The 26,593-nt window shown below is 41.0% G+C and overlaps 3 protein-coding genes across 19 annotated transcripts in view; 2 read left to right on the forward strand and 1 right to left on the reverse strand.

The window, feature by feature from the left end:
- Positions 1-8,697, forward strand: part of rap1gapb (RAP1 GTPase activating protein b) — a 56,458-nt gene extending 47,761 nt beyond the window's left edge. For 8 of the 17 annotated variants that reach the window (XM_077725358.1, XM_077725357.1, XM_077725367.1 and 5 more), the window contains 14 exons: positions 232-361; positions 1,359-1,514; positions 1,586-1,657; positions 1,740-1,826; positions 2,080-2,223; positions 2,966-3,097; positions 5,086-5,163; positions 5,417-5,526; positions 5,693-5,809; positions 5,884-6,022; positions 6,236-6,317; positions 6,385-6,446; positions 6,514-6,566; positions 7,143-8,697. In XM_077725358.1, the coding sequence (XP_077581484.1) occupies positions 232-361; positions 1,359-1,514; positions 1,586-1,657; positions 1,740-1,826; positions 2,080-2,223; positions 2,966-3,097; positions 5,086-5,163; positions 5,417-5,526; positions 5,693-5,809; positions 5,884-6,022; positions 6,236-6,317; positions 6,385-6,446; positions 6,514-6,522 (1,318 nt within the window). In that variant the 3' untranslated portion in view covers positions 6,523-6,566; positions 7,143-8,697. The remainder of the gene's footprint in view (positions 1-231; positions 362-1,358; positions 1,515-1,585; positions 1,658-1,739; positions 1,827-2,079; positions 2,224-2,965; positions 3,098-5,085; positions 5,164-5,416; positions 5,527-5,692; positions 5,810-5,883; positions 6,023-6,235; positions 6,318-6,384; positions 6,447-6,513; positions 6,567-7,142) is intronic. The other 9 variants (XM_077725353.1, XM_077725362.1, XM_077725355.1 and 6 more) reach the window with 7 other exon arrangements.
- padi2 (peptidyl arginine deiminase, type II) lies at positions 7,708-16,283 on the reverse strand. Its single transcript, XM_077725369.1, has 16 exons — positions 16,088-16,283; positions 13,677-13,848; positions 13,534-13,603; positions 13,392-13,453; positions 11,908-12,025; positions 11,691-11,840; positions 11,436-11,611; positions 10,947-11,050; positions 10,741-10,852; positions 10,441-10,548; positions 10,012-10,163; positions 9,794-9,941; positions 9,623-9,716; positions 9,480-9,559; positions 9,268-9,408; positions 7,708-8,973 (listed from the first exon to the last, which is right to left on the reverse strand). Exons 1-16 carry the CDS (start codon positions 16,216-16,218, stop codon positions 8,740-8,742), a joined length of 2,052 nt encoding a protein of 683 aa, XP_077581495.1. The 5' UTR covers positions 16,219-16,283; the 3' UTR covers positions 7,708-8,739.
- A 1,086-nt stretch (positions 16,284-17,369) lies between these two features.
- lrig2 (leucine-rich repeats and immunoglobulin-like domains 2) lies at positions 17,370-26,489 on the forward strand. Its single transcript, XM_077726910.1, has 18 exons — positions 17,370-17,978; positions 18,449-18,523; positions 18,719-18,853; positions 18,929-19,072; positions 19,172-19,315; positions 19,387-19,530; positions 19,695-19,838; positions 20,960-21,040; positions 21,130-21,201; positions 21,307-21,375; positions 21,454-21,617; positions 21,960-22,271; positions 22,640-22,921; positions 23,010-23,450; positions 23,544-23,696; positions 23,835-23,975; positions 24,086-24,313; positions 25,030-26,489. The coding sequence occupies exons 1-18, from the start codon at positions 17,791-17,793 to the stop codon at positions 25,197-25,199; spliced, it is 3,087 nt and encodes a 1,028-aa protein (XP_077583036.1). The 5' UTR covers positions 17,370-17,790; the 3' UTR covers positions 25,200-26,489.
- Positions 26,490-26,593: the final 104 nt, after the last annotated feature.

The following is a 26,593-nucleotide window of genomic DNA, read 5'->3' on the forward strand; positions in this document are numbered from 1 at the left end:
ACAGAGAAAAAAATATGGGGAATTGAATACACTATTTTAGGCCAAATTTCAAATCATGTGCCATTTTCCTCAGAGCATCAAAATACAGTATGATGTGAGTAAATAAGAATGGTTTACAATTGCTTAGCCATGACTAAACCAAAGCCAAAACAATTTACAACCTATATTTACCCTGTAACGGATTCTTGTGCCTGGCATCAATACCTGACTCGTTCCATTGTGACTTCCCAGATTTCGAGGAGGCCTCGACGTCACGCACGGACAAACAGGGACAGAATCGGTTTACACCAGCTTTCACGGCAAGGAGATCATGTTCCACGTCTCCACTAAGCTGCCTTACACCGAGGGAGATTCACAGCAGGTACTGCCACACTATTTAGTAAATGACACATTGGGTTGACCCGCAGTGTAATGGGATTTCTGTTATGTACTGGTGTTCTTCATGTAACATGTTCCCACCTTGGTGCTTTGGAAGTTTGTTGCCATGGTAACGCTCCACTCTGTTATCAAATGGGAGGATATGTCACATGGACCGAATTTTTGTGGGGGGGAGAAAATGTAAGAGAGAGAAGAGCAAAGATCCTATTACTTTTTTTTCTGATATTCTTTTCGGGCATTGGTTCTCAAATGTATATAGATTTAAAAACTACTACATTATTTATACACTGCTGTTGAAGCAAAGGACAGGGTGAAATTGACAAAGTTGCCTCGCTGTGGGAACAGGGACAAGACAAAAGTGTAGTGGATTATTTATTTGCTTTATATGACTGGATGTGAGAAATTATCACATTTGGGTTCTTTCCTTTTGCCTTTTAAAACACTGAGAACACATTGCATATTATGCAGGAAGGCGCCAATCCAAATTGGCAATGTTCGGCCTTGGTGGCAGTCTGCTCTTTTCTAATGACAACTTTGGGAGGACGCTACACGTCTTTGTCCAATTCCGCACTCGCCGTTCCAGGCGCTCTCATCTGCGTGGAGAAAATGAGACACGTGTTTTTCGCATGGCCGCATCATGTGCATATGTACAAATGAAAGATGACAGCCAATAAAGTCACCGCTGATGAGGCTGCCACTGTTCTACAATTTGTTCCTTTTTCAGCCTCTGATGTTGCTTTCAATTGAAAACAGTTCATTTAAAGGGAGCCAAATTCAACAAGAATATGATGTCCTAGATCAAAATTGTAGGGGCATAAAATTGCATTTGCTCATAAATTTAGCCTAAAGCTATTTAAAATGTCAAGACTCCTATAATAGTGCTTGTATTCCTGTTCAGGTTTGTTTCGTTCTCAAATGCCTTTTGGGCTTGTATTGAAATTCTCATAAGTGTAAGATTAATGTGTTTGTCCCAATTCCAGCTACAGAGGAAGAGACACATAGGCAATGACATTGTGGCCATCGTGTTCCAAGATGAGAATACGCCCTTCGTCCCCGACATGATCCAATCCAACTTCCTTCACGCCTACGCAGTGGTCCAAGTGGAGGACGCTTGTACGGAAAATGTCACCTACAAGGTTTGTTTCTCCCGTGAGAGTGTGTCTCTGAAGGTCTGCCTTGTTTTAGATGTCACCTACCCCCCAATCAGGTGTCAGTGACAGCAAGAGATGACGTGCCCTTCTTCGGGCCAGCTCTGCCAGACCCGGCCATCTTTAAAAAGGTCAGTAAAATGGCGTCATGCTGACGAGAAAACCCAAAGTCCCTGGGTACATTTCCATTTCAGTATAATTGTCACTCTTTAGGGCCCAGAGCTTCGAGAGTTTCTCTTCACCAAGCTCATCAATGCTGAGTATGCTTGCTACAAGGCGGAGAAGTTTGCCAAGTTGGAGGTGAGGCGAGGTCCTTGATATTTTACTTTTCAAAGTAGAAAGAACTGTCTTAAGGAGGGGAATGTAGACAATCTATTGTCCAAAAGTAACTTTTGTGACCCGCTCTCCCTTCCACTTGAAATTACAGAAGACTTTATGCATTACATTCACTACTGTGAAATGTATGGGTAGACCAAGTTCCTATTGCTAGTTCAGTGTTATCGATCCTGATTTTAGCCCAGAGAGTATTTGTGAAGATTTGCATGGTTTTCAGGAGCGTACACGTTCAGCCCTTTTGGAGACCCTTTACGAAGAACTCCACATCAACAGCCAGGCCATGATGGGCTTAGTTGGGGATGAAGACAAGCTGGAGAATGGAAGTGGTGGAGGAGGAGGCGGCTTCTTCGAATCCTTCAAGGTACAGCGCTTTACTGCTCCCCGCCTCCTGTAAGGCACGACCTCAACTGCATGAGTGAGAATGAGGAAGTTTGCAGATGCTTTTTGCCTCCCATGTCTTTTGGGATTCTGGGTATTCGTTCTTGACAAAGCCAAGCGGAGAAAATGGCTTTTGTATCTCAAAGGGCCAGGCCTGTGGTTCTCGATTTCCTCGCTTGGCTAGCGACGGATGTATTTTTTTTTCTTTCTTTCTTCTCTTTTTTTTTTTCCTTTTTTTTGACATTATGTACCCGAGGCTCTCTGCCCCGACTGGCCACACTCCATCCATCCATTTGGGTCGTGGGAGCGCGTCCAAGCCGCCGCTATCGTAGCGGCGGGAGCTCTGATTCTGTCTGCCTGATGAACACTTAGATAAAGATATGTTGTGCATTGTTGAAGCAGTTTCCAGGTTTTCCCCAAAAAATATTTCTGATTAAAAAACCCCACATATCTATAATTCATTCACTGCCAGTTATCATAAGAGTCAAAACAGATTGGATGGCCATTGCCACTAATGACTTTGAGAGAATAAAAACATTTCCACTAATGAAGGCAGCACTGTAAGCTGCCGCTGTGTCTACAAGCTCACCCCCGGCTTTCCCACACACAGGACTTGCTCCTATGGAAAGTATCCAAGAATCCCCTCGCCCAATGCTGCAAGCCATAATGATGCCAATCATTTTCCCCCTTTGGTTGACGGTGTGTCCTCATCTCTTTCTGTATAGCGGGTCATCCGCAGCAGAAGCCAGTCAATGGACGCCATGGGCCTCAGTAACAAGAAGTCAAACACAGTCTCCACTAGTCACAGTGGCAGCTTTACCCACAATCTGGCCGAGAGCCCCAAAACGCCCGGCATTGTAAGTAGCGTGTTGTGCTCAAGCGCAGGATACACTACAAGTACACTACTTTTCCCACATGTCAGGGTTCCTCAATTAATATGGAAAGCATGACATTTAGGGTTGGGCAACTGTCTTTTTTTTTTAAAAATCAGTGATTAATGGTGATGTTATTATCCAAACAATCTATAATCCTAAATTATATGGCATGTACAGTAGTTATGTTTTAAATCAAATCAAAAGCCTTTAATGTCATTATACACAGCTGCGTATAACAAAATTGGTGGTGCTACCCCACAAAGTGCATTTTTCCCTGTAAAAACATAAGTAATATAAAAATATAACTCTCAAGACCACATTTTGAAGGTCTTGACTCAGTCTCGACTCCCAAAAGTTGAAAATCAATATTATTGCAGTAAAAAACAAACTAAAAACATTTAAAACTAACATTCCACTATCCCCGTAAATTACTGCAACTTTAACATGAGTTTTTTTTCTTAGCCTAAGCTTGTTTCTCTCTTGGTCTTGTTCCAAAGGATTTTCTTGTTCTCAGATCGTGCAAGCTTGAACATGACATTAGTGAGTAGTAAGGTTTAGATATAGTACGCAGATAGCTACGAATAAAATTATGGGTTCTTTTACATATGGTCATCACAGCTTAACATAACCAGTCCGTCCACCAATACAAAACAACCACTACGTTTTTGCTCTGAAGCTGACCAGCAAAAAGAAAAGACCTTTCACATAGAAGTGATGTGGCAATTTTGGCTGGGTATTTGTGCACATAGGAAGCAAGCCAGCATGTTTGGCCCACCACTCGAATTGGCAGGACTCTGAATTTATGCGAGCTTGTGTCTTGTATTGAGGCACAGTTTTCTCATTTAAATCTTTTAAAGATCATATGAAGCCATCTTCTTTGGTGGCTCAGATGTTACTATGCGATTAAATCATTAAAATGATTAACTGTGGTAATTAGTGTGTTAATTTGGAGTTTCCCAGTTCATCAACTTGCCCAACCTTAATGAAAACATGTGGGATTTTGCACTTATCTGGTTCTGGAAAAGAATAGAAATTGCAGCTATTGAGAAAATATTCAAATAATTTTCTTTGTTTGTTTTAAATGATGCGCTAAGAAATATTGATCCTACGGGTCAAATGAATTTTGTTTAAAAAAAACGACTGCATTTAATACTACAAATAGAAAAGGGAAATAATATTTCAACATCATTTATCTAAGAGGATGTATACACAATGTGCATAAATAGTTAGTGGTGCCTTGAGATATAAGTGACCTAATTTAAAGAGTTCTTGAAGTGAAAAATCCACCATTCCGTCATTTTTGTTTTTGCCTGAATGGATAAAGCGAAAGAAATCTAACTTACTATGCCACCCTTGGGACATGGTTATATTAAGGCCAGTTTTTTTTATTTGTTAACGTGTTCATTGTTATATTATATCAAATCAACTTCAACAACATACGCAATATCTACAAGGTGATTCAGTCATTCTTATTAAAGTCCAGAAAAAGGTATAGAATTTAGACATTTGAAATAAGGCAGAACCCTGACATTTAATTCTTCCTTATGAGTCCAACAGATTTCAAATCAAAACCTGCCACCTTCTAGTTCCGTTGTTTTTTATTTCTACTTTTTTTTATAATGTCATCCTGCCAACCTTATTGTGCGACACTGTCATATTTCAAAACAGGTTTTAAGAACAGGGAATAATGATCGAAACGCGGCTGTCTGACTACCCAGACTCCCTTTCTCCTGTGTGTGCTGCTGCATGTGACATTGACTAGATTGTGCTTGTTGCCTCACTATATTGTGCATGTTTTTACATTGCTAAAACAAATAATAATAATGGTAATTGTTGCTATTGAATGATCATAATGCTTGTATGTTTATGTTTCGTATGCATGAGAACCTCCAATGTTACATGATTTTTTATCTTTCAACCTGCCACCTGTTTTCTTCTCTCCCGTCCCGTGCAACCTTTGTGTCCCTCAGTCATTGCTCGTCCCGGGGAAAAGTCCCGGTAAATACAGCCGGCGAGGCAGCGCCATAGGAATAGGAACAATAGAAGAGGTTCATGTTCCTTTCTCCCTTCTTATCAAGTCTTTTCTCTTCTTTTTATTGCTGCAGCTAATGTAACTCCTGTGTAATGTTGTGCTTTGACAGCTACTTGTAGCTTTTTTTGCATCCTAAAAGTGTTTTTCTTTGGCGCTCCCGATAAAACTGATAACATTTTCTATACAGAGAGTCAAATATATACTCACACCATAATATTATTTATGTTTACTTTGAGTGTGTCTGACCGTGTCCTTCCCCCACGTGGTAGTCGCTGATTATTCCCGGGAAAAGCCCTACGAGGAAAAAGTCCGGACCCTTCAGTTCCCGGCGGAGCAGTGCCATTGGAATCGAGAACATCCAGGAAGTCCAAGAGAGGAGGTACGGAGATCTTTCTTCCATTGAAATGAATGAATATGCTGTTAATTTGTTGCCATTTTCAGCATAAAATCTGACATAAATACAAAAATCTCACTCAACATCTGCAATTTCAAGTGTATGGGGCTAGACGTCCAATTATGTTTCAATTTACACTGTCTCCCCACAGTCGGGACGTGTCACCGTGTACCCAAAGGATATCCGACAGCGGCCCCATCTCCCAGGAAATTAGATCGGACAACTCGTCCAATCACAGCTCTCCTGAGTTTGCCCCTGCAAAGAACAGGTATTTCCTCATTTTAACAAAGAACAACAGATCTTAGCTAAATGGGGGTCTCATGAGAGGTCATAGTCACGTAGGCCGTGTAGCTTGGTCATGTGTTGCAGAGCGCCGTCAATCCCAGAAGCTCAGGATCTTTCCCGTTCCTCATCTAATGCCAGCAGCTTCGCCAGTGTCGTGGAGGAGCACGAAGCCGACGATGAGTACGATACGGGGTTGGTGAGTGCCTGGTGGAATGTGTGCCCATTGGATGCAACACTAGGAAAAACCCAGTGGACCATTTTGCTAAACAAATGACTCTTTCAACCTTTTTTTTGTACAAAAACACTGAAAAATACTGCAAGACTTTAGTGCCCAGTATACAGGCATGAATAACAATGAGTCGTACAAAGCCTGTGTTAATTTCACCTGTGTTTCTTCTCTTTCGTGCAGGAAAATGCGTCAGCCTCGATGCCACAAAAGAGTGATTCGCTAGACGAGGCCTCCCCCGACACGAGCCATGCTGGCTTCACAGGTGAGTACAGTACAGTATGTAATACTATACTGAAGATAAATGATAAACACAGGTATTTCATTTCTAGCATCGAAAGCCACTGACAGTGGTTCCAGGTCAGAGCGCCCGCCACTGGAACACAAATCTTCGGTATAAAGACAGTTCAATTGTTCTCTCTAAAATGACTACACGCTGATATTTAAATGTCATCACGCAGAACTGTTAGCCAGATGCCACCGACTGACTTGCTGTGTCCACGTTCATTATCAGGTTTGATGTTTTGCTCTTTTTCGCTTGAGCTTTTTCCTGTTTTATTTTTAGATAAGTATATATCATGTAGGTTTTACTTCCAGATGACTCACTCACTCAGATAATATTTCTTTATAAGCTCTTTGTAAGTGTCTTGTAGAACTGATGATTAGGTTTTTTAAAGAGGTGGTCTTGAGAGATTTCTGTCTTTCTGAAATATCAAATTAAATCAAATCAAAAGCCTTTATTGTCATTATGGAAGGCTGCGTTAAACAAAATTGGTGGTGCTACTCCACAAAGTGTGTTTTCCAAGTAAAAACATAAATGGGTAATATAAAAATATAAAAGGTCATGTCCTGGCAAGGTAAATTCTAAAATATTGCACAATGTAATTAATATATTGCATTGTTTTTGGTATTGGAATGAAAATGGAGCATTGCCATATAGGCAAATATTTTATTTCTTTAGTTTCCCCAACTTGAAAATGTAGATCATCCAAGAAATATAACCCAAATAAACAATACTTTAATGGTTATTTACGAGAAAAACTGCTCAAATCCACCCTTACCAGTGTGAAAAGTTTTACTTTTTTGGCAGATTTCTTTGTGAAGGTATCATGCATCGATGGCTCCTCGACCGATCGAGATGGATGAGGCCTGATGAACTTTTCTGGAAGTGTACCGCACGGATCCACTTCACAAGTTTCAAAGACGTAAACGTCAGGTCGTCGTCATTCCTGCTCCCTCAAAAAACTTTGGAAGTTGTACAGCTGTGTGTCAGTGAGCGACCTCATCCTGGTTTTTGAAGGTCTAAAACATTTTGGACTGAGAGAAACTGAAAGATGGTCATTTTTTTTTAACAGAATGCTTCATTTGTTGACCTTATAGAGCAGCAGTGTGACTCATTTGTATTACATTCATCTGAGGAATCAACAGCATTCATCACATTGGCTTCCAACAGGATTGAAAGACAACACAAGCATTTATCACAAATCAACACGTCCATAAAAAAAGGTAGACCATTTTCTCTATGTAGACAAAAAAAACTGGAGTACCTCGACCAGCAACAAAGCATTTTCAACTGTTTTGTGTTTGTTGTGTGAGTGCTACTGTGCGCGGTGACAGTCTTCTTGATAAAAAAAAAACAAAAGTCTGGTGCCACGTTAGTTGTGATTCCCATTTTATTTAGTTTTGCGTAACAGTACAAAGTACAACGTGGATTTCCTTTTACTCCAAGTGTCAAATGTTTGGTACATGGGAAGCTATTTGAGCATTTTTCGTCATCCTTCCAGTACACACTCCTTTCAAAAATATGTCAACAGTCATTGAAAACTAGTAACTAACAGTAAAATGGCATTTTTTTGTGTATTTGCAGAATATATATGTTAGACATTCCATCAAAAGCAGTCTTTTAGTCTAAAAATTGTCAAATTGACTTTTAGGGAGCTCGTTTTCTGCTTTTATATCGTTTTTTTAATAACACTAAAGATATTTGAAATCAAATTATAATATGTTAAGGCATACTCAGTTACATGCCCATGCAAGTTTTTGTTGCAGTTTGGCTAAAATCCAGGCTTTGCTACTAGAGAACAGCATTTTTTTAGAAGTAAATGCTTTCTCTGGAAATCATATCACTCGTTGTTCCATGTCGTTGTAATGCTGCTGTAACTTTCTATTAGTTGCAGATATTTTAGTATTGGAAGGCAGTGTTCGATTTGGAGAGCAAATATATGCACAAATGTATTTCTGTAAGAAATCCCCCCAAGGTTTTTGTCATTTTTTGGAACTACACTGTGACTCCTGTTGAGGTTGCCTTTACAGACGACTGTGTCGCGTGATGTGAGCGCTCGTTTTTTTCAGAGGTTCCTGAATGTAACACGCAAGGCACATAAGGAATTCTTCATTCTCACTTTGGAATTTGACTTGAGTAAAGTTCCCAATTGAAGCGTAGATGGCTTGCGCCTCCATGTGGCACAACAATAATGGCACATCCATGCGTCTAGCGGCCTGTGCTTTGGACAGTCCAAAAAAAGTGCGCTGTGTGTTCAACTGATTGTATATTTCTGTTCTTGTCAGCTTGTGAAAAAGACACGCTTGTAAATAGAGTTTTGCCTTGCGAATTGAGTGTAAATAAAGACAGATGTTTAATGATGTTTAAGAGTGTCAAGGTGATGTTTCCCAGCCCCAGGATCAAATCACATATCCAGGTGCCACCACTTGAAGTCAAATGCTTCTCTGCGCACATTGGAGCCACAATGGACCTCGCCCAGGAGTCGGTGATAAGAGGCAAAGTCATCAATGAAGGTGCAGTTGAGACCCAGGCCCTCCATGAGAGAGCACATCTCCGTCTCCAAGGCACAGCGACCGTTCACCTTGGGGCCGAATGGTTTGGGTATGCCTAGGTTTTTCCCCAGCACAATCATGTTCACCTGAAAGGAAAAAGGTATTACCGGGCAGAAACACAAAACAGTCAAAGACATACTGTATTGCCCAGAATATAAGACGACTTGAAACTATCTAGCGTCATCTAGAGTTGTGAATGAGTACGATGTCTAGACTCTGAAAATAAGGTGACCCCCACTTTTTCAGTCTTATTGCACTGCAAAAAACATCGTCTTATATTCGGGCGAATATGATTGTTATAACATAACTGAACAAAATACACAAACTCTTTTCATGACAATCTTAAACTTTATGGTTATAACATGATGATGAATCCATACCATGTCCGGGTAGAAGGCCACAGCTCGGGACACATGGTCGATGTTCTGTTCTAACTTGAAGAGGATGGGCAGGTCGATGATGTCCCCATCGTCCAAACCCAGTTCGCGCTTCAGCACGTCACGGTTCCAGTCGATGCAGCTCTGGTCAAGAAAAAAAAAAAAGAAACCATCATCTCAACTTTCTACGGTAATTCTCTAATTCAAACAATCACCTGAACATAGTTGTTTTCAGCTTGAAAGGCTTCGTTATGTAGTATTTCATCCACCGTGACTGGTTTTACGTCACGAAGCCCTTTGGAGGGAAGATTACACTGCTAGAAAACAAAAACAAACTTAACCAAAAGGAGGGACCTACCGTCAAAGAGTTTAGCTTGTCCATGACCTTTGTTTTTTAGGCCTCGGAATAGTTTGTAGCCAGCGTCGGGACTGGCCAGCAGCAGACGAAATCCCTGAAAAAGAAAATAGAATTTCTCCCAAACTGCCAAGCAGAACTGCCAATAATATTTGGGAGAAATATTGGTTTTACCTTTCTGTCTGGTGCAGGAACAAAAGTCATGAATTCATCCACGTGTCCGACGACAAGCCAGTCAGAAAACAAAGCGACAGGCTCTTGAACCTTCTGCGCCCACAGAAAGTCCTGAACCACTTGGGTCATGGTTCGTCCTTTGATAGCACTAAAAAATAAGAAATGGCAGTGTATTTTGTGTCTATTCTCAAAATGAAGGCAAAGCAAAATGAGCTTACGTAGGAAATGCCACACCGATGATGATTCTTCCCAACGGATACTCTTTCCCATTTACTGTGACAGGAGGACTGACCTCCAGGTTGCCAAATGAGTCCAGACTGCTCACGTCTCTTCTGCGGGCCACTTTTGTGACATAGCCGAAGTCAGGGCCCTGAGGGATTGTTTGCAAAGTTTATGCTGATAACTGTCAAATTTAGAATAAAATACTGAAAAAAATGGGGACATCGTAAAGTACAGGAAAAAAATACCTATAGCATCTTAAACTGTCAATTTTACAGAATTTATCTATGATGGACTGAAAAATTAGGATGTAATGTGACATTTATCTGCCAATTCCAGCAGTTCAAATGGATTGAATCTCATTCAATGCCAAATAATTACTTTAATATTTCACATTATGCAATCAGGAAAGAAGCCAAGTCACTTACCAGTAGTTCAGCGTAAGGAAAATCCATAAGTTCTCCATCTCTGGGCGAATCCAAGACCACGGGAAAGCGGTGATGTGGTGCGTCGATGTACCCAAATTCCAACTCATCCTGGGGGGATTACAGCTTTATTTTACAAATAAATCGACATTTTCTTTGCTTATGAATTCTGCCACGAGAGGAACATAAAATCACTATTGGCATTTCTCCCAGCCAGCTGGCAGCTTTGTTATTTTTTTTTTTTAAGCTTTTGACACCTGAATGAACTAAAAAGACAAACAACAACAGATTCCGTTATCTCACTTGCATCCAGCGGTCGCCTCTGTTCATGTATTCGTGACAGATTCTGAGCTTGTTGCCACTGTTTGCCACCAGATTTTTCATCCCTTTCAGGAAGCTGAAGTTATCTGATGTGCTTCGCAGGAAGAAAAGAAAAATGGGATTTATGCGGCCATCTTTTTGCAAGACAAGGAAAGAATAAGTATTTACTTTTAAACGTTTTTTTTTACCTGCACACAAACACCTCAATCGGGCGTAAAGTGTTTGGCGTCATGATCCATGGTGCCACTCTGAACATGACAGTGTCTGTGAAAATTGGGGTCTCGGGAAGACCCTGTTGACGGGTTGGTATTAGAAAAATAGCTAATATTGATCAGAGCAGTGTATTATTAATATTTAATAATTAGAATAAAAAGACAAAGTGGACCTTTTCCGCTATAACAATCCCAATGCAATTTTTCTTTGCATTCATATTGATTCTTTACCTGTATTCATCCTTAAAGGTTCACATTTATAAATAAACATTATATTTTTACCATTTGAATGAAATCAGATCAAGTGTGCATATAAAAAACATCCATAAGCTATATGTTAATATATGTTTGACTGTCTGGGTGGATGTTCCAATGTGAAACAATATAACAGATTTGGTTTATGGCATCAAATATAAACAAAACCTTCCAGCTTCAACCTTTCTTCTTCACAAAAGATTTTCTCACTTGACAAATGGGCTCCAGCAGGCTAAGGTTGATACAGATGTGGCCATCAAAGTCCTTGTCCGGAAATGTTAGTCCTTCCACGTAAAAGGTCATCTCGGCGACACCCCCGAGGTATGGGACTTCCCCGGACAGCACCTGGCTGGTCAACACTCGGGTAAAATCGCCCGAGAATCCAGCTCAAATACAAAAACACTGATGATAAATTCAACGGCTCATGTGACTCATAATGCCTCAGGTTTTTTTTTTTCTACTTACACAGTAAATTTCCGTACGAGTGAGGCTTGGGCCCGTAAACCCTGACATTCTCCGCGTGGCCCTGAGAAATGTGCATAGTGAGCTTGTAGCCCGGTGGAAGATTGGCGGGGCCTCGTGTCCGCAGAACCATCTTGGACATGTCACGCAGATCTGCGGGGAAGAACAAAAACATGACAAAGACTACAAAAAAAAGGCAAGTACAATGTTTCTATTTCACCTGACAACTTGGAGATTTGGTCCACCTCACTGTCGATTTTTTTTAAATAACGTCGCTCCGAGTCACAGTTGACCAATAGGATGGCTCCATGCCCATTAGGACCCCACTTCCAAGACCCCTAGTAAGAAGATTCAGCAGTATTACTCCTACTTATCTGGATTATTCCAGCATTTTCAGATAATAGCTATCTATACATAGTACTATTTCTTAGAATGTGTGTGTGCGTTCGTCAGTGTGTTTGTCCATTAACTTATCTCATCACCTAATTATAAAAACTAATTTTTTGATCCTCATTAGGGTCTCGAGTGTGGGGTGGGGGTGCTGGAGCCAATCTCAGCTGGCTCCATGCTCGAGGTGGAGGATACCTTAGATCGGTGGCCAGCCAATCGCAGGGCATAAGGAGATGGACAACCATGCACACTCACACGCGTACCTAGGGGCAATTTAGAGTGTCCAATCAGTCTACCATGCATGTTTTTGGAATGTGGGAGGAAACCGGAGTGCCCGGAGGAAACCTATGCAGGCCCAGTGAGAACATGCAAACTCCACACAGGTGGACCGATCTGGATTTGAACCCAGGACACCAGATCTCATCCACAGTAGAGACATGGCTTTGTAGAGACATGGCTGGTAGCAGGAGTTGTTGTTGTCTTTTTTTTTTTTTTTGCAGACTTATCTGCTTTTGTGTGATCTGTTTTTTTTAGGCTGTAATATGAGTAAGGTGGAGTACATAGCCAGCCCTATTGTATACGCTCAAGGCAAACCTTTTTTTCCATTTTGGTTTCTTCATTTTTTGGCAGATGAATTGGATGCTTTAATGGCTTTAATTCTGGGGGAACTGTATTGATTTTTGATTTGTGTTGCGTAATTGCTTATCTTAATGACTTTACAGTCAACAAAACTTGAGTTTAATATATATATATATATTTTTTTTTTCTTTTTTTTCTTAAAATGTGCTGTGTGCAGTAATTATAGTAATTTCCCTCAGGTAATGCATAGTTGAGAGATGTAGCATACTTTTTGTGCACACCTCGATGTATCTTGTTGCGACACGCATTTAGAGATCTTTTTATTCTCTGGAAAAATTATTAAGTACATGGACTCTGGATTGATTGATGGCTATGCTTATGCAGACAAGGTTGTGTTGTTTTTAGAGATTCAGAATTTTTATGTATGCCCAGACTGTATATGTCACTTGTTTTTCCTGGTTTGGTCAGGAATGCGACATATACAACTTGTATTTGCATTTTTTTTTGAGGGGGGCTGGTGCGAGTTATATATGACAAGGATTTATAGACTTGTAAATACATCAGCACATTCATTTTGTCACGCACAGTGAACATCGTTACACAATTTGCATCGTTGCTGCATTCTAGCCAACTAGTAATTATAAAAACTTGACTCCTGAGTTTAAAATGAAATCACCAATATTTCAAATGGATTGGACGTCGATTGTAGGTATTAATATTTCCATATGAACTCACCTTATCAGGGTTGTTTCGCTCTACAACCCCATCTCGGTTGGCATCGACATCAAGAGAGATCTCTGCATCACAAACGATTTAATTTGATTGACACGCAATACTGTTATATCATTGCATAAGAGTTGGTTGTTTTTTGGCATACCAAGTGCTGTCAGGTGCAGTATGGCAGTGCTTAACACTTCTTTATTCTGTCCGTAGTATCGGACTGACAGCTTGCAGATTGAAAAAAAAAGCAGGTTTACACATAATGTTAATGTCATCCTTCTCACATTACTGTCCTACTACCTTGCTGTCGTTCTCATGTTCGCTGGCCCTGCTCATCGAAATGAGCAGGATTGTCTTCCCATCCAAAGAGTGGGGGTAAGGTTGAGAGGCTGCCTGGGTAGGTGGGGCAATGCTGTACTGAACGTTGGGGGTGCATTTCACCGAGAAGAATGCAGAGTTTGGGGGTGCACTCCTGTGAAACACATTTGACAGAATTTGATACTTGCAACTCGATGTATTGTTTCTTAAATTTTGGAAAAAGCAGCTAATTTGGTTCGAACCATTACGACACCAAATGTGTTGTACTTGTCATCATAGAGAGCAAATCTGGTTTACAAGTTGGTTAAATTGACATTCATATCCATGCGTTAACACCATTATGACATTTATTTTTGGTCCATTTAGGAAAATAAACTGAGAAATTGAAGGATTTGGTTTTTCTTCCCCATTTACTACTGAAATGTTCCACCCATTTGCACCCTTTCCCATCCCTGCATGGTTTCCTCAATGTATTCTTGTCTTTGTTTGCTTTCGTCTCGCACCATTGCTGAGTACTGTTGTAGATAGTAGGTGGTTGACATAGCAGCTAATATTCCACATTTCAAAGAGACCATAAAGCCCAGAGTAAACAAGGATGTTAAACCAGCATCATTGTTGCCTAACCTGATTCAAGGTGCATTTGGGCCCTCCCCGTCCTATGGTTTAAACAACAGACACTCTCATCCCAAAAACACCATCTCCTCTCACTTATCCCAAAGCTGAAACTCGCCCCCATACGGGACATTCTAAACTTAACGTGCCCTGACTTGATTGTAGCATTCTTCCATTTGCTTGGACATGCAGCCCCTTTGGCGGGTGATAGATACTCTTGGAGAAAAATAATCCAAAGCCGTGAATGTGTGTGCATCATTTAATTTTGAAATTTCCCGGTAAACCGGTCTCAACTTGGATGTGCTGTGTCGGGTGCCGTTTGGATGACAGATTATGCGGGACAACAAAGTCTCTGGTGTTTGAGTGGAAACAATAGACGGCCTGTTTTTCTGTGGGCCACAGCAGCATGTGTGTATTGACTTGTCACTGTGCATTCCGTGTCAACATGCAAAAACAGTAAAAAAAATATTCCATACTCAGAAATTGAGTTTTAGATGAGTTAGGCAGCCCAAAATCTCAACGACAAAGGGATTTTCAATTAAGAAATTAAGATTCCATGAACGAAAAATAATGTCCTCACATTTTTCTTAACAATATTCAATGTTTTGAGTTATTTAAGCACCGCTGTGTGCAGTTTATTTGCATATTTTGCACTTAATGAATGAAACAAACGGCACCATGCAGAGGACAACACAGTAAAATGCATCATTAATAACCTAATATGCGCAATATACATAACTCCAGGTGTGCTTTTTTTTCCAGACTTACCTGTTGACTGCCACGTGAAGCGTTGATCCCACCACGTAAACGACCCTTACACTTTTGTCATGATCAAGTCTGAGAGTGCGAGGGGGAAACATTGTTTCTGTCCGGTGAATTTGAACCTTGAACCGGACACGCAGTTCCTCGAGAATAAAAAGTGACGCGCAATAGTGGGAGCGAACCAGGTTTTCAAACCCAAGATGCGATTGGTCGAAGCAGTGGACGCTAGTCACGTGACATATAGTATTGCTTATTCTCCTGCCCTCTCATTCACCTTGAGTCTACTTTGTTTATTTCCTAAACTACTCTATACTCTGATACTAAGATACATCAAGGTTTTATTTACTCTTCACTTGTGTATATTAGTGTCTGTCCAGTGGTTTATTTAAATTACTCGGATGGTGGACTTTGTCCATATGCAGCAGATGGCGCTGTCGCTAATCACGGAATGTATAGAGTCATCTAATTAAAAAAAATATTATTAAAGTGGCGCCAGATGTAGCAACTTGATGCCCCTATTGGTGTGTTCAAAATAACCATATATATTAACTGACAGATTATCTGAGAGCCATATGCAGAGCCACATATGGCTACTGAGCCATAGGTTCACTACCCCTGCTTTAAAGGTTAAAGATGGGTATATTTTAAGGGTTAAAGATAAACCTTTGAAGTGTGTATTATCCCTATATTTAGTCATGACTGTATAAACATCATTTCATAAAAATACACATACATTCCTCCAAAACCCTTAAAATATATCGGTATTTTTAAAGTGGCCAGTGTTAATTTTGCTCTGGGAATTGAATTACCTCCCACCATTGACGGGGGTCATTTATTTAGGATAACACCACTTTATTAGAATACAAAAATATATGATTATAATTAATCTAGTAGTGCAAAGTCTAATTAATCACAGAGTATGATCATCTAATGGATTAATATTACACAATCGAACCTCAGAAGATAGGAATAATGCATCTCTGTAATATAATTTGCTTTCACACCCGTCCGCGGCTTACCTGCCCAGGTTCGCCTTCAAGGTGGTTCCTTGCACATAGAGAACTTTCTGTGGCCTTTCTGGATCCAGGCGAAGAGTACGTTGATATTCTGAACTTCTGTGTTCATTAGTGGAAGAGCTTTGTAGAGACATGGCTACTAGCAGTAGTTTTTATTGCTTTTTTTTGTTGCAGACTTAACTGCTTTTGTGTGATCTGTTTTTTCTAGGCTGTAAAATGAGTAAGGTGGAGTGCAAAGCCAGCTCTACTGTATATGCACGCTCAAGGCACACCTTCTTTTTTTCATTTTGGTTCCCTTATTTTTTTGGCAGAAGATGAATTGTATGCTTTAATCGTGGCTTCAATTCTGACAGTTTTGATTTTTGATTTGTGTTGTGTAATTGCTTATCTTAATGACTTTACAGTCAACACAACTTGGGAAGAAAAGTTTAGAGGAGGCCAACTTTTCTAAAGATCAATACACATAAACCATATTTTTATTTCTTCCAGATTCTCAGTTAAATTAATTATCTGCTCCCACTATTCGGTAAAATATACATTAGTACTCAACCAAAATTCATTCATTTTCAGGCCCATCATCCGCTTATTAGTGAGGTGTCCACTGTACATGTTATATACATTTTAATAGTCACTAACTCTTTCATACTTTTATTTTGACAACTATTACGGTCTGCTGTTTTTTTTGTTTTGTTTTTATTTTATTTTTTGTTCTGTACACATTTAAAAAATCTAAGGTTCAATTTGAGCCAAGAGCTCCCTCTTGTGGTCACATTTTTTTGCAGTTTATACACTGACTCATACGCTGACATTGATGCGACAAACGTCCAATTCGCTTGGACTGGGAAGGATGGCAAAGGTTAATTGCTGCTGCAGAGTGGACGTATTACCAAAAATGTGTTTTTTGGCACTTGCTTTTAAATTCCAACACAAGCACTTGTAGTACCAATACTTGCTAATGGAGTTAGTTTGGATAAAGTTAGGGACTGGACAATACTTTATTTAATGGTAAAACATACCATTCTGCAAAAAAAAAGAGAACAACTTTCCCATTTTTGGTTCAATGGACACATTTTTACCAAAACATTTCTATTTATTTAAACTTGAATTGTCAAATCATTCACACAACAATTCTGTAGAAATACTACTACAGTATATTTTATATCTTTTAGTAAAATACCTATTTATTACATCGGCCAATCAAATTCGCCTACATCTTTGACAAACTTCTATCTGAGCCAATAGAATCCTCCAGATTTTCCTAAGGAAAAAGGGGGTGGTACCTGGAAATATCTCATGTCATCAACATCGGGCGCTTTTGTTATTCTCAATGGACGCATCGAGAAGCCGAAATGATGCCAAATCTTTTTGAACAACCTGGCTAAATAACTAAAAAGCAACCGGACGCGTACATGGCATGGAAGAAACGTGGCGCTTGAGAAAGTTGCATTTGTGTGTCGGCAGTCCAGATCTGAGCGGAAGGAATTCCAAGCACGGGGAAGGAGAAGAAAAGGAAGAATCAGTGCCAAGATGCTGGGCTGAAACTGGGCCTAAACTCCTCTTAAAAGCTCCGATCGAAACCAGGATTATATCATGGCGTTCACGCAAGTTTCTGCCTGACCAAACAAAAGTTACGGGATCACATCGACTGGAGGATTAGGAAATAGTAAAGTAAAACGAAATAGCTAAGTAGCTGGAGGCCATTTAAAATGGCGGAATGTTGTCCCCTTCCCTCGGCCTTCGTCTTCGTGCTTCTCAGTGTGAATGCATGGGCCTTCGAGTCGTGTCCGGCTCTTTGCTCCTGCTCCACGACCTCGGACGAGATCGGGGTGCTGGACTGCGATCGGAAACGGCTTTTGACGGCTCCATCGGACGCTCCGGAAGGGATCAGCCAAGTGTAAGTGGCTTGTTAAGTTAACATGGGTGCGCTAAAATTGCTCCAAACTGGAAGAGCATCTCGATAACTGACGTCAAATAATGAAATATGAACATTGTTCACTTTATTAAATGCTCTCATATTGGGAAAAAAACCCTAACAGACTAAATACAAACAATAAAGTAGAATGAATACATCAAATTCATGTTTTTCCTCTCTCTAGATGTAACATCAATCAATTCAATTCTCCAGTGTCTGAAAAATAAATCTGTCAGACTATATTTTAATTGAGATTTATTGTATTTAATTTTCACTCTATCAACAGAAATGCATTAGTTTCAGTGCATTGTTAGTTTTCAATGTTGCATGATGTCACAGTAGCTCAAATTGCAATATTAGATATACTTTAACATAATCAAACCTGTTGGCTAGTACTTAATGTAAAAGTTTGGCAACCATTGACGATAATGTCTTTTTAACTTTTGTTTCAGATCAATGAACCACAATGACCTGACAATGTTCCCCATCCTTGGTGCAGCTTCTGCCAACATCTCATCACTGTCATTGTAAGTATAAATAAATTAAATCACCTTTCATCTCTCTCATCCTCCATAGAGTCATCCAAGTGGTAATACATGGTCAATTACGCATGTAGTTGAAGATTATTTGCGTCATTTTCCCTCTCTAATCTGCAAACATGAATAAATAATAGAGCAATTTTCCATCTTGACTCACACTTGCATATGTCTTGCATGATTTAGAATACACAACCACATCGCAGAGCTCTTGATGCATCAACTGCTGCCCTACGAGTCTCTTGAGACGCTGGACCTGACGTCCAATTCCCTTTTAGAGATCAGGATGGGAACCTTCCCCTCCATGCAATTGAAGTATCTGTAAGTCCTCAAGTTTTGTGTGCTTAAAGCACAACGGCAAGAGCAGAACATTTTTAAAAAAATGTTTCCTTTTAGGAATTTAAGTAATAACAAGATCAGCCTCCTAGAGCCGGGTTGTTTTGACAACATTTCCAGCTCCCTGCTGGTGTTGAAGCTCAACAGGAACAGATTGACAGCACTTCCATCCAGAGTCTTTAAACTTTCCAGTCTGCAGTTTCTGTAAGTATCATCGGATGAGTACACACGCTCAGATGTTCAATGATGCAAAAAAAAGGAAAAAAAATCAACAACACGGCAACATCCGTATGACTTGATCAGTGAAATGAAGCGGAACAAGATCAAGATTGTGGACAGCCTAACATTCAAGGGGATGGACTCGTTGCGCTCACTCAAGCTGCAACGAAATGGCATCACCAAGCTCATGGATGGAGCCTTTTTTGGACTCATCAACATGGAAGAACTGTAAGTAGATAATTTCTATCGTCCCAACTCTTTAATTGGAACACTATTGTTAAACCCAGTTTTTCTTTCAGGGAACTTCAACACAACAACCTAACGGAGGTGAACAAAGGTTGGCTATACGGCCTACGCATGTTGCGTATCCTGCGAGTGAGCCAGAACGCTTTGAGCGTCATCCGACCAGACGCTTGGGAGTTTTGCCAAAAACTGGAGGAACTGTGAGTGTGTTCTCATTTCCGTTCACTGCCATTGACGAGCGAAGACGTCTGATTCATTTGGAATTACATTATTTGCATATTATTCGCTCCCGAACTTTCGCAATTAAACCATTTGGATGTCAATTGCCATCAATGGTAGTAAATATTTTTTTGTCTTTTTGCAGGGACGTGTCTTTCAATCATCTAACCAGACTGGAGGAGACCGCTTTTGTGGGATTGGGTCTCTTAGAGACCCTGAATCTGGCCGAAAATTCCATCAGCCACGTGGGGGAGCGGGTGTTTAGCAGCCTGGCCAATCTGCGCACACTGTAAGTATGACCTTATGTTTTAAGAATAACCCATTAAGTCCGGGAGCCATCCTTTATGTAATTCACCATAAACTGCTGAAGAAAACATGTCTTATTGAATATTTGTTTTTGTTTGACATAATTGCAATTTCAAGAAATAATATTTTATAACTCACTTTTAATCTCTGTGCATTCTGAAGGAAGATGGCAGGTTTGTTTGCATCACTCTTTAGTGTGTAGCACTTCTCTAGTCATTAGAGGATAACGGTAGAAATGTTCACAATTTCAAGTCTGCACTCACTCATATGGTCTGTGTTGCTCTCATGTTTTCACGATCATCACCTTAGGCTGGATTTACACTGCAGATGAAGCTCCAAGTGGCCAATTATAAAAAAAAACGTCATGTTTGATTGAGGAAATACGCTAGAACCTGATCACAGAAATTGACCTACATTTTTTTTCTGATCTTGCTTTTATGATGCAATGCCATTGACAGATTTTGCCTTTTCACTTCTCGTGCCTCTTGAAAGTGCAAAATATGAACTGGCATTTGAACCATGCAGTTTAAATCCACACTCTTTTTCTAGAATCCTCCAACATCTTGTTGTTTTCTTGTCATCTGCACTGTTCATCCACCAAACACTCCATCTAGTTTTTAAGATGATTTTGCTTTTAATATTCTGTCCAGGTTCTGATTGTCAACAATTGTAAAATCTTGCAATTATAGGCCAAACCTTTCCCATGGCAAAAATTGAATGAATTGCAAAAAATGTAGCCTCGTCATCGTATATCCACCTGTGAGGGGAATGTTGCGAACTCGTTATTTGCGACAGGAGAAGGAGGTCAGCTGCAAAAGCTTGACATGCCAGCATGGGTGCGTTCATGTAAGAAGGGAATTGAGAGAATGCAGGAGTTCTTTCAGAAGTGGCCAAGCGTGAGGAGGGTCGGACAAAAGGAGCTCGGTCCCGCATGGTCTGTGGACAAATGAGGGGCCAGTTCATTCCCCACTTGTCGAAACACAAGTCCACTGATAGCGTGACTTTGGGGGTTGTCTTGTAGAGGGGGAAGGTGTAAGGTGTTATCATTTTTAAGTTTGGCCTTATTTGTGTTTCTAACCCAATATGTGACCTTTGTTTTGACAGAGACATCCACAGTAATGAAATTTCCTGGGCCATTGAAGACTCCATTTGTGTTTTTGATGGAATGAAGAAGCTGAACACACTGTGAGAACACCCACTAAATTGTTGGGATTTATTTCAGTAAAAGTTGGTTGTCAAGCATCAACTTCACTGTCCAACCTTTTGCTTTTCAGCAACTTACAACAGAATAAAATCAAGTCAATCACCAAGAAAGCCTTTGAGGGTCTGGAGGAGTTGGAGCACCTGTAAGTGAAATGCTGCTTCTGTATTGAAGGACTTTCACTGTTGTTTCATTGATTTATTGTGGTCCAATTGTTTGCAAACCACCTTTTTTATGTGTATGTTGTCAGGGATCTTGGTAAAAATGACATCATGTCAATACACCCAGAGGCTTTGCTGCATACGAAGCTCAAAGTGTTGTAAGTATTAAAAATATATACTTTAGCTCATAAAAAATAAGAACTTTGGTCCCAATCCATTTTTTTGTTTTATTCTAGTATCCTCAACACGAGTAGCTTGCTGTGCGACTGTCACATGAAGTGGCTTGGACCTTGGGTCACCAATAGCCACTTCTTTCATTCCGTCACCGCCTTCTGCGCTCATCCGGTCATCCTGCTCGGTCAAGATGTCCTTTCTATCAACCTAGATGACTTTGTTTGTGGTCAGTGTTGATTGTGTATCACCTTGTTGTCATGAAATTTCCTGTTATTCAGTTTGTGGTTATTTTCTTGCTCTCACATTATTTATTTATTTATTTTTTATATACATATATACATATATATACATATATACATATATACATATATATACATATATACATATATACATATATACATATATACATATATACATATATACATATATACATATACATATACATATACACACACATACACATACACATACACATATACACATATACATATACATACTTTTTAAAAAGACCCCCCCCCCCCATATCATATAAATGCAACGCAATAATGCAATTTTTTCACCTCCACAGACGACTTCCCCAAGCCTCGAATCAGCACTCACCCTGAAACATCGATAGCTCTGCGCGGCAACAACGTGACTCTGAGTTGCGTGGCGTCCAGCAGCAGCGACTCACCCATGAGCACGGCGTGGCGGAAAGATGGCGAGGTGCTATACGATGCTGAGGTCCAAAACTACGCCCGGTACCAGGAAGGCGAGCTCATCTACACCACCATGCTGCACCTCCTCAACGTCAACTTTACCGACGAGGGCCGCTACCAGTGCGTGGTGTCCAACCACTTTGGCGCCAACTACTCCAACAGGGCTAAGCTCACTGTAAATGGTGAGCATGTCACTATTGAATATTTTTAGAAGACTACCTTAATTGTCGACATACTGCGTTGAGACTGCAGGATTATCTCAATCAAAAGAGTCATTGATTGTTGGCAACAGTTTTACGACAGATTTGTTGACGATTAATTGAGTGTCGATATTTGCCGATTTTATTTTTTTATAAAGGATTACTCGTTGGCCAATTTTTGACCAACCTACTTTTCAGTCGACCCCTTGCCCTAACTTTTTGAAATGTGATATAATTTATTGATTTAGCTTTTGGTGTTTCATTTTTACCTTAATCAGCCGATTATCGGTTTGGCCTAGCAGTCCAGCAGATAAGCACAATAGTCTAACATTTACCCAATGCATCCACAGAGCTGCCGTTATTCCTCAAAACCCCCATGGATTTGACAATCCGTACCGGGACCATGGCCAGGCTGGAGTGCGCCGCCGAGGGCCACCCCTCGCCACAGATTGCTTGGCAAAAAGACGGCGGCACCGACTTTCCGGCCGCCCGCGAGCGCAGGATGCACGTGATGCCCGACGACGACATCTTTTTCATCGCCAAAGTCAAGGCGGAGGACATGGGCGTGTACAGCTGCACGGCGCAGAACGCGGCTGGCAGCTTGTCAGCCAACGCCACTCTTACTGTCCTGGGTGAGTTTTTGATTTTGACCGACAACTACTTTGCGGTCGACAATCCCGCTATTACAAGGCAGGTCTGAGTCCTCTTCCCCTATTTCAGAAACTCCCTCGTTTATGCGGCCCTTGGAAGACCGAACAGTGGCGAGAGGCGAAACTGCCGTGCTTCAGTGCATCGCCAGAGGCAGCCCCGCCCCTCGCTTGAACTGGACCAAAGACGACGGGCCGCTGGTGCTCACCGAGCGACACTTCTTCGCAGCCGCCAACCAGCTCCTCATCATCGTGGACGCCGGCCACAGCGACGCCGGGAAGTACACCTGCATTATGTCCAATACGCTGGGAACCGAGCGTGGACACATCTACCTGGGCGTGTCGCCGTCGCCCAACTGCGACACCGGCGCCGCGTACGACCAGGACGGCTGGACCACCATGGGCATCGTGGTGATCGTAGTCGTGTGCTGCGTGGTCGGAACCTCGCTGGTTTGGGTCATCGTCATCTATCACATGCGCAGGAAAAGTGAAGACTACAGCATTACCAACACAGGTTTGCAAATGGTGTTGCTAGGCTATTGTCATGGGAAGAAACCAAACAATTCTGAACCATTTTGCATTCAAATATGTTGTTTTCCTTCCCCAGATGAGATGAATTTGCCGCCAGACATCCCAAGCTACCTTTCCTCTCAAGGGACTTTGTCAGAGCCTCCAGAAGGCTACAGCAACTCTGAAGCTGGCAGCCACCAACAACTCATGCCTCCTCTCTCCAATGGATACATTCACAAGAGTGCAGACAGTAAGTTCACTTTATTCCAAAGCACACACACTTATTTATCTTGTCTCTGTGTCAAAATGAATACTATTTCGTCAATGGCACCTGATGAGTTAGTGTTTCGTGGTGCGATTCTCTAACTCCTTCCCGTCTGCATCCCAGGTGGTTGCTATGGAGACGCAAGCAGCGAAGCAGAAACGGACGCTCACGGCCGGCTCCACTGCAGAGCGGGTTCTCTGTTCGCAGGCCGCGGCGGATTCCAGCCCGGGGAGGCTCGCGATGGACCAGCTGGAGCCTTATCAGGTTTGTTAATCACACGGATGTCCTAAGGAAGTTTTTGCATTACACCTATATGTCATGTTATGCGATGAAAAAATGGAAGGAAATCATTTTAGCATATATTTTATATTTAGGTGGAGCAGGTTCCCTGGTCATCTGTTCCGACTGCTACGACAATGCCAACATTTACTCTCGAACGCGAGATTACTGTCCGTACGCCTACCTGGGCGAAGAGGACGTGCCGGATAAAGAGCCGCCGAATTACGGTGAGCGCGCTCGGCGAGAAGACGCCGCTCTGGAGCACCTCTTCGGTAGACGGGACCCCGAAAGGCCGAGCAGCCGAGTTTCAATGGATGACTGCGGTAAGATGTGTACACTGCTAAATTCTTTCTTTTTTTACAGTGCCTTCCCTTTACAGTGGATTTCAGCTCTGTTGTGTTCAATTGTAATTTCAGTGAATATATGAAAAAGAATTCCGAAAAGCTCATGAAAAATGTATGAGTGGTGTTGGCATTGCATTAATAATTTCAAACATTTCATCCATTTAAATAGTTTGTCGCTTGATAAACAAGACTTTTCCCATTAGGCAGCAAAAAGGAGATCAATATGAAGTTCTTTGAAAGCTCGGGAATGAAACTAGGGTAATTTGGCTTTGTAAAACTTTTTAATCATTAATTTAAAGGCTACATACTGTGCCTCCCCTCCCAATTTGCCAATGCTTTCAGAAAATCCCTCCGGGAATATGAATCACAGAGCACTTTTCACCCTATATATTTTTTTTAAGTGTGCAGTCCTGCCACTTTTGTAATAAACGGCCGCTTCCTCAAGCTGCCTCGACTCATGCCAAGTACGGATTTTCTGCCTTTCCCTGCAAAAGTAGGGTTTCACAACTAGATTCCTCATAAGCACAGTGTGTATTCTTGCCATTGATGGCGATAAGCACCTTTCACAATGAATAAGTTAATTAGTCAACTCTGAGTGAAATATTTTATTTTAACTAGGCATCAATATCAAGGCTGTTAAAAAGAAATTCCCATTTAAAATTGTGTTTCTTATCTAATTGAATATTTCTCTTCAGACTTCCACAGCAACTCCTTGTGGGGCGAAAGGAGGAACTCCAAACCTCAAGGGGGCCCCACCGCTCACAGGACAACACTTCCTCCAGCGGGGGACACGCCGGCAAGCACGCAAATCCATAGACTACCCCCCAAAAGGACTAACACTCAGGACCACCCTGCACCCACATAGACCACACCTCCACTTAGTCCTCCCTCTGCACCCACTACCTCCTTCAACACTCTGCCAAAGATTCTCCCAATTCGGAGTGTTTATGCAGCATCCTCCACCCGTCACTCCCGTGGACGTAGCGAATGTAAATTCGGGAGGGACATTTTCGCACGGGAGTGTCCGTGAGATATCAGCGACCACACCACAACCGAAGGCTGATGCCACCATTACATAGGAAAAGACTCTCGACCTTCCTATTCAAGCATTTATGGAGCGGGAGGAGCTTTTTCCTGACAATCGTCTTCTTTTTTTATTTTTATTTTTTATGACAGCGTCCTCTGTATTGAGGTGACACCCGCACTGATCCTTTTTTCCCTTCACCTCTCACAGGCACTTAATTTAATGGTGATCGTTTATTATTCCTGAACCCACAGTCCTCCTGTACAGAAATGGCATTGGCACTGTGAAAAAGTGTAGAATGTATGCTTTTATACACGGATGTACAGGCTAGTAATCGATCAGCTTACATTTGATGCTTTTTCTCCTTTTTAAAATAGGTTTGGTACTCATTATTTTACGCAGGAACGTTCTGGTGGGATTTACAAACGAACACTGAAACTTAATTAAACCTCAGAAGAAGATATGGAAATGTTAGCCACTCTGATGTATGTCAATTCATCTATACTTTGGACTGGTTGCTAGTCAACTTTTTACATCACATTTTGCACTCGGAATTTGTTCATCCGCTCCCGGACGTTATTGTTCAAAGTCCTTCTGTGTTTTGTCGCAAATTGGTACTTTCCTAATGTAAACCCTCACAGATTTACAATGGTACGACAGAGGGTCTTTCCTTCCCCACCACAGTGCTTGTTTTAGTAAGCAGTCAAACCACGGAAGCCTTATGTGCATTTACATTTCAAAAGAAAAGTTTACTTTTTTTTAAATGACATTGGAAATGACACATTCCTCATTTGTTTCTTTTGTTCTACTTCAAAACATCTCTGTGTCTTACATTGAAATGCTTTCAAAAGTAAGCCTAAAGGAGCCACATGACATCACTTTACATTGTATACTTACTGTACATTTCCATGTGACCTACATTATGTTGTTTATCATCTCAATGCCACTTTTTTTGTTGTTGTGTTTTTTAACCAAAGTTTACCATTATAGTAAAAAAAAAAAGGCTCTGGCTATTGTGCTGCTTTTTGTATTCTTGAAGTTTATTTCCAATTCTATTTTTGGACCTTGTACATTGTATAAAGCATGTTTAATAAAAAAGAAAGCATCTTGTTATGCAGTCGTTGACAATAATACACATTGTCTGAGCATATATACATACAGAAAATTATACTTTAGTTTGATGCCCAAAAAAAGAACATTATTTAAATTGTCATCACCTTTAATGAACTGCTTAT

Source organism: Stigmatopora nigra, chromosome 10 (genome assembly GCF_051989575.1).
Source record: "Stigmatopora nigra isolate UIUO_SnigA chromosome 10, RoL_Snig_1.1, whole genome shotgun sequence".
Taxonomy (NCBI): Eukaryota; Metazoa; Chordata; class Actinopteri; order Syngnathiformes; family Syngnathidae; genus Stigmatopora; species Stigmatopora nigra.